The sequence below is a fragment of the Macaca nemestrina genome, chromosome 20 (genome assembly GCF_043159975.1).
Source record: "Macaca nemestrina isolate mMacNem1 chromosome 20, mMacNem.hap1, whole genome shotgun sequence".
NCBI lineage: Eukaryota > Metazoa > Chordata > Mammalia > Primates > Cercopithecidae > Macaca > Macaca nemestrina.
In genome coordinates, this window is record NC_092144.1 from 61,943,190 (window position 1) to 61,958,701 (window position 15,512).

The 15,512-nt window shown below is 41.8% G+C and overlaps 1 protein-coding gene across 6 annotated transcripts in view; it reads right to left on the reverse strand.

Annotated features, from left to right (window-relative positions):
• Window positions 1-3,491: 3,491 nt before the first annotated feature.
• LOC105497087 (zinc finger protein 350) overlaps window positions 3,492-15,512 on the reverse strand; it is a 43,189-nt gene continuing 31,168 nt past the window's right edge. For all 6 annotated transcript variants that reach the window (XM_071087693.1, XM_071087695.1, XM_011767822.3 and 3 more), the window contains 3 exons: window positions 11,199-11,325; window positions 10,773-10,868; window positions 3,492-8,305 (listed from right to left, as the gene is read on the reverse strand). In XM_071087693.1, coding sequence (XP_070943794.1) covers window positions 6,942-8,305; window positions 10,773-10,868; window positions 11,199-11,325 — 1,587 coding nt within the window. In that variant the 3' untranslated portion in view covers window positions 3,492-6,941. The remainder of the gene's footprint in view (window positions 8,306-10,772; window positions 10,869-11,198; window positions 11,326-15,512) is intronic.

Here is a 15,512-nt window from a genome sequence, read left to right on the forward strand (position 1 = left end):
ATTTCTTATCTCTGCAGGGGTCAATATTGGTGGAGCACATTTTTCTAGAATATTTCTATATAATCATTTTCAAGTTATTTTGCCTTTAATTATACAAACAAGTCCAGTGACCTCCAATGTGAATTACTGACATTGTGTTCTTGCTTTTACTCTTACCTCACGAGACATCCTTCTCAGGAACGTTTTCCGATTCTGTGTATCTGTTGAATACTTTAAAGTGGTATAGCTCAGACATCTGAAAATTAAGGGTTAACTAATCTAGCTAACTAATGGGTAGAAGAACTCAGGGAAGCCTGGAACCCAGTGAGACACACAAATCTCTCTGCGGGTCCCTCATGGGTCAGACCTCAGTATTTCCTGTTCCTTCCATATGAGACCCTGTGTACCTCTAGAGATCATGAAAAAGTAAGAGCTTTTCCCAAACACTGCAGCAGCCTGTTTGAAGACACACATAAGAGACTTGTCATTGGTGTTGGTAATTAGCAACTGGGAAACAAAATTTCAGAAGTGTTCTCAGCTCCCCAGGCCTTCACTGTCATTTACCCTATAGGTAAAGTGACAATTGCAGTTCTGAGGGGACGTGAAGTCACAGAATCACAAACCTTTATTTGAGGTGTGGCTGCCTCCCTCCCTCATGTAATGGCTGTCACAACCTTCACACTGAGCTCACTGTCCTGGCAGAGGGAAGAAGTCTAGTGAGTATTTTCTGTTGCACTCTGAGATGCAGAGTCTGCAAGGAAAGGAAGTCTTACTACATGCTCATGTCTACAAAGGGAGTATTCTGGGGTAGAAGCAGATTCAGTGGCAAGGCCAGTCAAGGAGGAGGAATAATACCTTAGCTCTGAGTCGGGTTAGTAAAAAGACCGGCGTCCTAGACCATATGCCAGTCCTCAATGGCTCCTATTATAATTTAATAAAACTCTCACTGAGGATGTTAGTGAATAATTCAAGTGATAAAATCTCATATCTCATTTTGAAGATGCTTAAGAATTGTAATATGAAATAATTCAGGTTGTTCACATTGCCTTGCTTGAATTATAGACTACGTTTTCAAAATTATTGTTACGGTCACATAATGCCTATGTGTTTATAAGAAAGATTAGGATGGAACTATAAGAACTACATAATCCTGTACAAAAACCATGATGTCAATTCATCTCTGGAATAAAAAATATTTTATATAAATCTAGGTTTATTATTATGTTAATGGAGGTCACAACTGTGTCTATAATGAAGTATCCATGTTCTGATGATTATGGGAGAGTGCATTTTCTCTTAAAGTTAAGGACTTATTAAAGGAAAAGGTAATATTTTAATTATGGATATCAGATGACATTGCCAGGACCATTTATGTCTTGTGTTATTTCTTCTGGTTTAATAACATATGAACATCAGTCTCAGGCTCATGACACGTTTTTCTGTTATTTGAATTTTTACATTGCAGAAGATTTCATATTCTTAAATTCCTACCCCCAAGAGCATAGTTCTGTTGGGTATATTTGAGTAGCAGAATTGTTGAGACATAGGTTTATATCTATTCCAACATTTAAGAGGTCACATCGCTTTTGTATGTTTTGTTTTTTATATAAATAAAATCATACAGCAAGAACCTGTCTATATTTAGCTCTTAAATTTTTATGATTTTTCAAATGTACTATTGATTTCCATTAGCATTGATACATAACATTCCTTCTGTTAATATCAAATATTTGAATCATTCTATTCTGAGGGAGCAAGTGGTTGGTCTTCTGGTTTGGGACTGTTATGACTAGTGCTGATATACAAATTCTGGAATTTGTCTTTTGATGATATATTTAGAAATTCATTTGGGGCATACTTATAAGAGGGGAATTGTCGAGACAGAGGTTGGTATCTGTTCCACTTAAGTAGGTACTGCCAAACAGTTCTCCAAAATGCCTGTGCCAATTTTAACGCCCATCAGCAGCACATGGAATTCCTGGCACATGTTTGCCAAAACTTGGTATTTCCTGCCATTTTAATTTTAGACTTCTAGTTGGCGTATGATGGCACCAGGTGGTGGTATTTGAAGTTTCATGATTACTGAGGACATCAAAACTTTCCTCATAGTTACTACTCACTGGACAATTTCCATTTTTTTGTTTCTGATGTAATGTTTTCCCTATACTTCATTATATTATGTGATATGTGTTCTTTATGCTACATACAACTCTTCCTACCTATGCTCCCCGCTGTGTGTACATGCGTGTGTGTGTGTGTGTGTGTGTGTGTGTGAGATGGCGGCCTACTCTTATTTAATGTTCTAATTTGTCATTTCACCCATATCATCAATGTGTTTCATACTGTTTATAAAACATCCTCAGATTCTAAGACCATAGCAAATATTTCATTTTGTAATTCTCAAAATTGCATTATCTGGTTGTAAATTTCAATCAGCAATCCATTAGTATTGGTTTGTTGAATGGCATGGGTAGTGAATGAGGCTGTTTCTTTTCTTACATATTACTAGCAAAATCACTGTATTCTGAAAATGTTGAATTATGCTTTTTTTTTTCTATTTGCTCTCACTTGTGGGGAAAAGAGAGATCAGACTGTTACTGTGTCTATGTAGAAAGAAGTAGACATAAGAAACTCCATTTTGTTCTGTACTACAGAAAATTTTCTGCCTTGAGATGCTGTTAATCTGTAACCCTAACCCCAGCCTTGTGCTTGCAGAGACATGTGCTCTGTTGACTTAAGGTTTAATGGATTTAGGGCTGTGCAGGATGTGCTTTGATAAAAATGTGTTTGAAGGCAGTATGGTTAGTAAAAGTCTACCCCCTCTCTGAGATGGTAGAGAGTAATCAGTTAATACTGAGGGAACTCAGAGACCAGTGCTGGCACAGGTCCTCTATATGCTGAGCGCCGGTCCCCTGGACCCACTTTTCTTTCTCTATTGTCTCTGTGACTTATTTCTTTTCTCAGTCTCTCATCCCACCTGATGAGAAACACCCACAGGTGTGGAAGGGCTGGCCCCCTTCATCTGGTGCCCAACGTGGGTGAAATACGCTAGAGCGTGGTCATCGAGAACAAGTTGACAAGAGATTCCCAAGTACATCCATGGTCAGCCTTGCGTTAAGCTTGTGCACTCGGAAGAACCCAGGGTAAAAATAGAACAAACTGATAGTAAATATGCCTCTTATCTCAGCTTAATTAAAATTCTTTTAAGAAGAGGGGGAGGTAGAGTCTCTACAGAAAATATAATCACACTATCTCAAATGACAGAACAATTCTGCCTATGGTTTTCAGAACAGGGAACTTTAGATCTAAAAGATTGGGACAAAATTGGCAAAGAATTAAAACAAGCAAGTCGGGAGGGTAAAATCGTCGCACTTACAGTATGGAATGATTGGGCCATTATTAAAGTACCTTTAGAATAGTTTCAAACAGGAGAAGACAGCATTTCAGTTTCTGATGCCCCTGAAAGCTGTGTAATAGATTGTGAGGAAGAGGCAGGGACAGAATCCTGGAAAGGAACAGAAAGTTTACGTTGTAAATATGTAGCAGAGTCTGTAATGGCTCGGTCAACGCAAAATGTTGACTACAATCAATTACAGGAGGTAATATACCCTGAAACATTAAAATTAGAAGAAAAAGGTCCAGAATTAGTGGGTCCATCAGAGTCTAAACCACGAAGACCAACTCCTCTTCCAGCAGTTCAGATGCCTGTAACATTACAACCTCAAATGCAGGTTAGACAAGTCCAAACCCCAAGAGAATATCAAATAGAGAAAGACAGAGTCTCTGTCACGGCAATGCCAATCCAAATACAGTATCCACAATAACAGTCGGTAGAAAATAAGACCCAACTGCCAGTAGCCTATCAATACTGGCCGCCAGCTGAACTTCAGTATCGGCTGCCCCCAGAAAATCAGTATGGACAGCCAGGAATGTTTCCAGCACCACAGGGCAGGGCTCTACAGCCTCAGCGCCCACTATGAGACTTAATCCTGTATCACCACCTAGTGGACAGGGTAGCGCATTATATAAGATTATTGACAAGGCAAGAAAACAAGGAGATATTGAGGTTCCCAGTAATATTAGAGTAATATTAGGTACAACCTGGAGAAGGGGCCCAAGAGGGAGAGCCTCCCCTAGCTGAGGCCACATATGAGTCATTTTCTATGAAAATGCTCAAAGATATGAAAGAGGGAGTAAAGCATATGGACTCAACTCCCCTTATATGAGGACATTATTAGATTCCATTGCTCATGGACATAGACACATTCCTTATGATTGGGAGATTCTGGCGAAATCATCACTCTCACCCTCTCAATTTTTACAATTTAAGACTTGGTGTATTGATGGGGCACAAGAACAGGTCTGAAGAAACAGGGCTGCCAATCCTCCAGTTAACATAGATGCAGATCAACTATTAGGAACAGGTCAAAATTGGAGCACTATTAATCAACAAGCAATAATGCAAGATGAGGTCATTGAGCAAGTTAGAGCTATCTGCCTTATGGCCTGGGAGAAAATCCAAGACCCAGGAACTACCTGCCCCTCATTCAATAAAATAAGACAAGGCTCTAAAGAGCCCTACCCTGATTTTGTGGCAAGGCTCCAACATGCTGCTCAAAAGTCAATTATGGATGAGAATGCCTGTAAGGTCATAGTGGAGTTGATGGCATAAGAAAATGCCACTCCTGAGTGTCACTCAGCCATTAAGCCATTAAAAGAAAAGGTCCCAGCAGGATCAGATGTAATCTCAGAGTACATAAAAGCCTGTGATGGAATTGGAGGAGCTATGCATAAAGCTAAACTTATAGCTCAAGCAATAATGGGAGTTGTTTTAGGAGGACAAGTTAGAACATTTGGGGGGAAATGTTATAATTGTGGTCCAATTGGTCATCTAAAACAGAATTGCCCAGTCTCAAATGAACAAAATATAACAACTCAAGCTACTACAACAAAGAAAGAGCCACCTGGCCTATGCCCAAGATATAAAAAAGGAAAACACTGGCTAATCAACGTTGTAATAAATTTGATAAAAATGGGCAACTGTTGTTGGGAAAGGAGAAGAGGGGCCAACTTCAGGCCCCACAACAAACTGGGGCATTCCCAATTCAGCCCTTTGTTCCTCAGGGTTTTCAGGGACAACACACCCCACTGGGAAGCGACGGTTGTAGTGAGCTGAGATCGTGCCACTGCATTCCATCCTGGGCGACAGAGCAAGGCTCCATCTCAAAAAAAACACAAAAACAAAACAAAAGTTACCTAGTAACCCAGGATTTCTGTTGAATTCTGAGCTAGCCACAACAAGGCAAATTTTCATTTCTTTTCCTATGCGCAGCACTTACTGTAACTTGGACAGTGTATCCATATGGGATGAAGGTTAAAAAACTGGATAAAGAAGGCCAAGAGATCTACTCCCAGAAAAGGGAGAACGATGAAGATAAATCATGATCTCAAAAAAAAAAAAAAAAAAAAAAAAAAAATCACATCTCAGTTCAGCAGGTCACAGAGAAGCCAGGATCTTTGAAATGGTAACTTTAGCAAGGGATAGGTCTTACGGACAAATAAAAGGGTCATCTCTAAGACATCCCAAAAGAAACCCACCTCCCCCCATCTGTTACAGTCTCATCCATTCTCAGAGACTAAGATTTTCCTCCTCCTTTGTGTTCTACTTATTCTAAGGGTCCTTTTCCTTTTCTGCTCTGCCCCTTTTTTTTTTTTTTTTTTTTTTTTTTTTTGAGAGGGAGTCTCGCTCTGCCGCCCAGGCTGGAGTGCAGTGGCCGGATCTCAGCTCACTGCAAGCTCCGCCTCCCGGGTTCACGCCATTCTCCTGCCTCAGCCTCCCGAGTAGTTGGGACTACAGGAGCCTGCCACCGCGCCCGCTAGTTTTTTGTATTTTTTAGTAGAGACGGGGTTTCACCGTGTTAGCCAGGATGGTCTCGATCTCCTGGCCTCGTGATCCGCCCGTCTCGGCCTCCCAAAGTGCTGGGATTACAGGCTTGAGCCACCGCGCCCGGCCTGCTCTGCCCCTTTTATATTTGACTAAGTCTCTCTAATCACACAAAAGTTGTGGGTGACAATTCCATTCTTTACAACTGTCATTCCCTTCAATAACAAAATACTCTTCTCTTTCCAAATCATTCTCTCTCCAAATCAATATAGTTTTTGATTTTCTATGTGTTGGGAAATATTAAATCATGCAAAGCAGCCTCTTCAGCACAACTTTCTGGGATGCTGGAAATGATGACAGAGAGTCCCCATTGTCTCAAAGTTCTGTTCACTCTGCTGTCCAGTTTGGTAGCAGCTATTCACGTACAGCTCTTGAGCAGTGAGGGAACTGAATTTTTAAATTTTGTGTTCAGTTTCTTTAATTCTAAAATTTAAGTAGCCACAAAAATTAGCAGGGAATTTGTAATCTTTTGGAGAGATGAGACCTGGGCATAAAAAACAAAACCAAACCAAACCTCATTTTTGTACTCAGGTGCTTAAGTACCATTAACAGCAGATCCCTCTGCAAAATATAAAGTTCTGAAAGTTTATGGTCCTGGTTTTCAATTAATCCTTCACACTGGTCTAAGGAAACTGAATTGACACAAATGCGTCCCACATCCCACCATTCCAGTACTAGCCCTTTCCCACCAACCACCCCTTATGGGGTTTTTCAGTCACTGCAACACCCCCGATACCAATTCTTTCATCTCTTTTAAAAATTCACAGTACTTCATTTCTTCCACTTCAAAGTACTTGGGCTTCCTTTACTCATTTATTTGACACAATAGAGCAACTGCTGTGTATGTGTTTAGGCTAACATCAGATTTTGCCTGTGCATCACAGCATACATTTAAATAGGATGAGTTTATCAGGCTTTCTCTGCCTTATACATTTTCTCTCAGTGTATGCTTTTCAGCCACATAATGAACTACAAATTTTTGCTCCACCCTTTTTCCACATAGATCTGAGTTCTCTTCCTATGGGTTTTCTGTAACATAAAATAAGACATAATTGATCACGGAAGGCACAACCACATTCACCGCATTCACAAGGTTTCTGTCCTGTGCAAATCCTCTATCATCTCCTGAGGCTGCACATCTGACCACTGGCTGTCCCACAAGGACTATGTTCCTGTTTGCAAGGAGGCCGCTGATGTTTAGTGATGTCTGAGGGGTCACGGAAGGCACTTGTGTAGTCACCCCGTTAGTGGAGTTTTTCTCCTGCATGACATCACTGGTATGTAATATGCTGTGCCTCTCTGCAGGAGGATTTTCCACCTTGACTGCATCTTGTTTCTCCCTCGTGTGTATTCTCTTATGCTTAACCAGGCACGACATATAAGCAAATGCTTTCCCACACTCGTTGCAGCCATAGGGTCTCTCTCCTGTATGAGTCCTTTGATGGACAATGAGCTTTTGCTTTGTGCTAAAGGCTTTCCCACATTCACTACATTCAAAGGGTTTCTCTCCTGTGTGAATTCTTTGATGTTTAATGAGACCTGACTTCTGAGAACAGGATTTTCCACATTCACTGCACACAAAGGGCGTCTTTCCCGTGTGAAATCTCTGATGAGCTATGAGGCAAGTCTTCTGAATGAAGCCTTTTCCACATTCACTGCATATATAAGGTTTCTCACCTGTATGAATTCGCTGGTGTACAATGAGATTTCCTTTCTGGATGAAGCCTTTTCCACATTCACTGCATATATAGGGTTTCTCTCCGGTATGTGTTTTCTGATGTATGTTGAGCCGTGATTTCTTGAGAAAGGCTTTGCCACATTCAGGGCATTCATAAGGTTTTTCTCCCGTATGAGTTCGCTGATGTTCAGTGAGCATGAACTTTCTGGAGAAGGCTTTCTCACACAGACTACATCTGTGGGGTTTCTCTCCTGTATGCATTACCTGGTGATCAGTTAGCCAAGACTTCTTGATGAAGGCTTTCCCACATTCACTGCATACATGATGCTTCTCCAATTTTCGTGTTTTCTGATGCTTGGGATTGATGAATTGGGACTTAGTGCTGATGAGTTTTTGACTTGCAGGGAATTTAATTGCAGTATGAAGTCGTTCATGGTTAGCATGAAGAAAGGAGTCCCCATTTCCAGTAAACTCACAAGAGTTCTTTATTTCATAGCCTTTGCTCTTATTAACTAAAGTTAAATTTGATTTCAAACTTTTTCCATGTAAGTCAAATATATCATGATTTTGCCCTAACAGAAACTGACTTTTGCTGCAATGAACGATATTTTCAAATGCATCATGTTCATGACATTGTTTCCTTCTGTTCACTAGGCTTTCACTATGCAAGCGCTTCAGCACATGATCATCAACTTTCCAGATTTCTAGAAAGAAAAGAACAAAGATTTCCATCATTTTGATTTGAGGTAAAAGTCTGTTCTGTTTTTTTTTTTGTTTTGTTTTCTTTTGTTTTTTTGTTTTAGATGGAGTTTCACTCTGTTGCCCAGACTGGAGTGCAATGCTGCAATCTCAGCTCACTGCAACTTCCACTTCCCGGGTTCAAGCCACTGTTCTGCCTTAGCCTCCCAAGTAGCTGGGATTACAGGTGCCTGCTACCACACCCAGCTAATTTCTGTAGTTTTAGTACAGACGGGGTTTCACCATGTTGGCCAGGCTGGTCTCAAACTCCTGACCTCACGTGAGCCATTGTGCCCGGACAAAGTATTTTTTTTTTTTTTTTTTGAGTCGGGGAGATGGAGTCTCACTCTGTTGCCCATGCTGGAGTGCAGTGGCACAATTCCGGCTCATGACCAAACTTGTTTTGTTTTGTTTTTTTTGCGGGGGAGATGGAGTCTCACTCTGTCGCCCAGGCTGGAGTGCAGTGGCACAATCCTGGCTCACAGCCTAAGTACTTTTTTTTTTTTTGCGGGGGGCAGGGCGGAGATGGAGTCTCACTCTGTTGCCCAGGCTGGAGTGTAGTGGCACAATCCCAGCTCACCGTAACCTTGGAAGCGATTCTCTGCCTCAGCCTTCCATGTGGCTGGGATTATAGGCATGTGCCACCACGCCCAGCTAATTTTGTATATTTAGTAGAGACGGGGTTTCACCATGTTAGCCAAGTTGATCTCAAATTCTCGACCTCAGGTGATCTGCCCGCTTTGGTCTCCCAAAGTGCTGGGATTACAGGTATGAGCTGCTGCACCCGGCCCCAAAGTATTTTTTTTAATGCCTTGATGTGAGGTGTCTCTTTAGTAATAACAGTATGACCTGAGTGTAAATAAAACTACATGTTTAATGTTCCTTGCACATTGGCAAAAAATAATAGTATAGACAAACTAAAAGGTGAAAGCAGTTAGCATAAAAACAAGGTTAGATCACTAATAATGAATAAAGACAGATTTGGCTGCATTCTAAATGTGCCTTGCAAAACAAAGACCTTAAAAATACAAGCAATTCACTGTGACCAGCAGACCAGAGGTTGGAGGGCCATTTCATCCAAAGAACAGATCCATCCATTCCACATCCTCTTACTGAATGATCACCATGTACCAGGTATGGTGCTAGTGTTGGGGATAGGCATGAGAATCGTTTGAACCCAGGAGGCGGAGGTTGCTATGAGCCAAGATCACACCATTGCACTCCAGCCTGGGCACACAGTGAGACTCTGTCTCAAAAAAAAAAATAAATAAAAAATAAATAATAATAAGTAATTTTTAAGGGAATGAGTCAGGGAAGTAATCATATGTGTGGAACACACCGGGGAGGGTTTAGGAAAGAAGATGGAAATCTCTTTGTGAGCAGGATGGTATTGTATCACAGAGATCACTGAAACGAGAACTTTGACGGGTAACATGGTTTACTGGGACTTAGTGGCATCAGAATATGACGGGGAAAAAAACAAAAGCAAATTATTAAACACAGAAAGGAATCAAATGGAAGTAGGGCAGGAGTTATGACCTGGTTTAAGCTGGCCTTGGGAACGTAGGATGTTTTAAAAAATGACTTTTTTACTTAGAGATTCATCATGACTAGCAGATACCTTTAAAGAAGAGAGCTCTTCGGGCAGGTAATGCCTGGATGGCCAAGATTCAGGATGTACAGGAACAAACGAGAATACAAACTTAACAGGGGTTTTCTTGGAGGAAAGATGATTCTAGTTCTTTGCAGTTACTAGGAACTCAGGGGAGAACTGCCATCACATAAACACAGAACTAAAATCTGTGTTAGGTAACAACCGGGAGATGTCAGTTTGGGACTCTCCTCCAGGGAATGGAAGGCGCTTAACTTACTAGAATGAAGGAAACTTTGAAGAGTGAAGGGCACAGATGAGAAAATGGAAAACGGGGCCTTTGGAGAACCTAAGAATAAGGAAAAAGAGAAGCCAAGGAAGCCAACGCACAATGAAAGCCCAGTTTACCCTGAGGAAGCCACTGTCACATCCAACACAGCGGAGGTGTTAGGAGGGGAGGTCAGCATTAGTCAAGGGGCATGAAGGGGCGGGAGTTTTAGAAGTTTCCTCTTTGGAGAGAGGCCTGGAAGGTGGAATTTCATAACAAGAGAGGTGGAAGGACACGAAGAAGGGAAATACTTGAAACCCCAGGAAGAAGAAAATTATGCAGGCAGGCAAACAAAAAATATGTAGATAAAATAAAGAATCAGATCTCTGAAGAGATAAAGGGATTTTTTTTTTTAAACTCTAAATTCCTACAAAGAAAAACAGGTCTCACACTGGGAGAGAGATGAGTAGAGGAACTGTTTACATATCCTCAAACCCCCTTCACAGCTGTGTTGCCTTCTCTGACCGACTTAGAATGTGACTTCCACAGCCTTCTGCCTTGTAGGTTCTCTCACCTGAACAGGCTCCACTGTGGATTCCATCTTCTGTTGTCCACGGTGGTTCTCCTTGTTCCAACTTGAAGAATACATCCGGTTTGCTGGCTTGATACCCTGTTCATGGGAAAGGATAGAGGACTTAGACATATCAAATTGGGCTGGCAATGTCAGGAGGAAGAACGCTACACTTCAGGAAACTTGAGTTTCTTAAAATATGGAAAGTTTAGTTTTATATCTGAAACTATGAAAGTTCAGTTTCATATCTGTAACATCAAGGTTTTTCTCTCACAAGAGGGTAGATTACACCATCGTGTGTGGGAGCAAGAGAAGGATCTGAGAATCTAACACTTCAGAGTACTGCAGGCATTCCAAAGAGGTAAGCATCTGAGAAAGGAAGGCCACTGACTGGGCACCCTCTGAGTGACACAGGGCAGCTGTCCTTACCCACTGCCACCAGGTTGCTGTAGTTCTCCAACATCACGTCCCGGTACAGGTCCTTCTGAGCAGGGCCCAGAAGCTGCCACTCCTCCCAGGTGAAGTCCACAGCCACATCCTCCAGTGTTACGGATTCCTATAATAACAGTCCTGTTTAATAAAGTGATGTCTTTTTGATGATATGGAAGAAATGCTAAAGTTTTTCTGCTCATTTCCACTCTACAGGCTGTGTGTTTATACCAAATAGTTGTTTTTTTAAAAAAAAAATACATTGTGGAAGAAGTAAAGTCCTAATATAATATTATGTCATTGTATATTCAATTATCCTCCATTCACCCATGTGGGGAAAAGAAAGAGAGATTAGACTGTTACTGTGTCTATGTAGAAAGAAGTAGACATAAGGAACTCCATTTTGTTCTGTACTAAGAGAAATTCTTCTGCCTTGAGATGCTGTTAATCTATAACACTAGCCCCAACCCTGTGCTCGCAGAGACATGTGCTGTGTTGACTCAGAGTTTAATGGATTTAGGGCTGTGCAGGATGTGCTTTGTTAAAAAAGTGCTTGAAGGCAGTATGCTTGGTAAAACTCATCGCCATTCTCTAATCTCAAGTACCCAGGGACACAATACACTGTGGAAGGCCGCAGGGACCTCTGTCCAAGAAAGCCAGGTATTGTCCAAGGTTTCTCCCCATGTGATAGCCTGAGATATGGTCTCCTGGGAAGGGAAAGACCTGACCGTCCCCCAGCCCAACATCCATAAAGGGTCTGGGCTGAGGAGGATGAGTGAAAGAGGAAGGCCTGTTTGCAATTGAGATAAGAGGAAGGCATCTGTCTTCTGCTCGTTGCTGGGCAATGGAATGTCTTGGTGTAAAACCCAATTGTGTGTTCTATTTACTGAGATAGGAGAAAACCGCCTTAGGGCTGGAGGTGAGACATGCTGGCGGCAATACTGCTCTTTGCTGCACCGAGATGTTTGTGTAAAGTCAAACATAAATCTGGACTACATGCACATCAAGGCACAGCACCTTTCCTTAAACTTATAAATAAGTTTGACACAGATCTTTGCTCACATGTTTTCCTGCTGACCCTCTCCCCACTATCACCCTATTGTCCTGCCACATCCCCATCTCCGAGATGGTAGAGATAGTGATCAACAAATACTGAGGGAACTTAGAGACCAGGGCCAGGCGCGGGTCCTCTGTATGCTGAGCACCAGTGCCCTGGGCCCACTTTTCTTTCTCTATACTTTGTCTCTGTGTCTTATTTCTTTTCTCAGTCTCTCCTCCCACCTGATGAGAAATGCCCACAGGTGTGGAGGGGCAGGCCACCCCTTCATTCCAATTGGAAGTTTCTATAAAGTGTGGAAGTTAAATCTTGCTAACCTAAAAACAACATATTTACACATTTTATATATGTAAATATATATGAATACATGTACATATATTTGTTTACATAGATGCAGACAAAAGACATATATACAGTCGTCCTTTAGTGTCTGTAGGGTATGGGTTCCAGGACCTCCTGAGGATGCTCAAGTGTCTGATATAAAATGGCACAGTATTGGTCAGGCACAGTAGATCACACCTGTAATCCCAGCACTTTGGGAGGCCAAGGCAGGAGGGTCACCTGAGCCCAGGAGTTCAAGACCAGCCTGGGCAACATGAGACCCCATCGGTACAAAAAATTAAAAAATTAGCTGGGTGCAGTGGTGAGTGCCTGTGGTCCCAGCTACTTGGGAGGCTGAGGCAGGAGGCTCATTTGAGCCCAGGAGTTAGAGACTACAGTGAGTATGATCATGCTACAGAACTTCAGCCTGAGCAACAGAAAAAGACTCTGTCTCTAATAAAATAAAATAAAATGGAAGAGTACTTGCAGATTTGCATGTGACCCACGCACATCCTCCTACGTACTTTTTTTTTTTTTTCAAACAGAGACTCACTCTCTCTCCCAGGCTGGGGTGCAGTGGCATAATCTCAGCTCACTACAACCTCCGCCTCCCGGGAGCAGGCAATTCTTCTGCCTCAGTCTCCCAAGTAGCTGGGACTACAGGCTGTGCCATTACACCTGGCTAATTTTTGTTTTTTGTTTTGAGATGGAGTTTTGCTCCTGTTGCCCAGGCTGGAGTGCAATGGTATGATCTCAGCTCACTGCAACCTCTGCCTCGCAGGTTCAAGCGATTCTCCTGCCTCAGCCTCCCGAGTAGCTAGGATTACAGGCGCCCGCCACCACACCCAGCTAATTTTTTGTATTTTTAGTAGAGACGGGATTTCACTATGTTGGCAAGGCTGGTCTCAAACTCCTGACCTCAGATGATCCACCCGCCTCAGCCTCCCAAAGTGCTGGAGTTACAGGAGCGAGCCACCACGCCCAACCCCATATACTTTAAATTATCTTTAGATTACTTATAATATCTAATACAATGTAAATGCTACGTTAACAGTTGTTATACTGTATTGTTTAGGGAATTATGACAAGAAAAAGTCTGTGTGTGCTCAGTTCAGATGCTTTAAAATATATATATTTTCAATCCTCAGTTGGTTGAATCCATGGATGTGGAAGTCATGGATATGGAGGGCCAACAATATATCACAAATCCAGGCCTCCTATTTTTCTGATGGACTAATTATAAATTGAGGGTTCCCATGACTTTCTCCTTGACTTTGATAATTTTTCAAGAAGGAGAAAATCAAGTAATGGAGAAACAATATCCAAAGATGTAACACTGAAAATTTTTCAGAACTGATTAAACACTCCAAACTTCAAACTCAAGAAATCCAACAACTAAGAAGTCTACATGTAGACACAACAGATTGAAACTAAATTACACCAGATACAAAGAGGAGACTATAAAAGCATCCAGAGACCAAAGACAAGTTACCTACAAAGGAGACAAAATTTTCTGACAGCTGACTGCTCCAGAGAAATTATTATAGCCAATAAATATCGGAACAATAAGTGTTAAGGTCCTAAGCTCTTGAACAACACAGCCCAACCCTGAAGACCATTTGGGACTCAAAGGCATGGCTGGCAAGGGACCTACAGCCCTGTAATAGTGACAATTAAGACTGCTTATCAATGAATTGTCAATGTCCTGTCTCAGGATGCCTTTAAAGAATACTGCTGGGTGGAAAATTGAGTCATTGAAGACCCAGGGAACAGCAGAAGGTATACTCTACACTCATTTTATTATAGAGGCCAGTGAACACACTTGATAGATGATATAAGTACTTAATCCTGGTTGGTTTACCCATTCTAAATTATTTATGTGAGATATCTATCTATTTGGTAAAAAGTAAAGTGACAGTCCTACCTCAATCAACACTCAAAAATAATTTACTATATGACAGATCTATGGCAGGCAGATGGCTCAATGAACTCCACCCTCCCAGTGTTCACACCTTTATGTAGCTCCTACTTGCAGAGAGCCAAAGGCCTGTGGGACGTGACCAACTCAGCATTCCACTGGAGGCTACATGATCAAACAGCAAACTGTTTATCATGAATGCAGGATGTGAGCAAACTCATGATTGCTCCTACAGACAGAAGGTTTTCTGGAGGCAATCACACCCTGGCGCTGAGGTTATCTACTGCAACATCTAGAGAATGCAGTCTTGTGAGTCTACTCTGGACTGAGCAGCTGACCCCTTCTTCCACTGCACCCCACTCAACTATCTCTTTTGCCTAAAAATACGGAGGGCTGTGTAAAGCTCAGAGTCCTTGTCCACTAGAGGCAAGGTACCCCCAACCTCTTCTTCCAAATATACTCTTTTATCTCTTGTCTTTTATTCCTGTGTTTGCCACCCTTTGTTCCGTCCCCCTAGGTCCATGCAGGTTACCAGTGGCGCCCAAACAGGGACAGAATTGGGTGCTCTACACCCTCTCCTTAAGCATGGACTGGCCTAGTGACTTACCTCTATTCAGAAGAATATGGCAAAGGCGTTGGAATCTCACTTCCTTAATTAAGCTATACGTGTTTAAAATAATTATTCAATGATAATTGTTAAAGTACAGTAAGGAAGACTTTATTCAGGGCCATTATGATAGGCATATAGACAAATGTAATGGGATTTTGCAGTGGTAGAGGGTGACTGAACTCAACTCTAAATACAGCAAAAGCAAGTGGGAATTTACAGCCAAGAAGCAGAATGAGGGTCAGTAATAAAAAATTACCAAGAGGGCCAGGTGCAATGGCTTATGCCTGTAATCCCAGCACTTTGGGAGGCCAAGGCAGGAGGATTGCTTGAGCCCAGGAGTTCAAGAGCAGCCTGGGCAACACAATAAGACCCTATCTATATTAAAAAAAAAAAAAAAAAGAAGAAGAA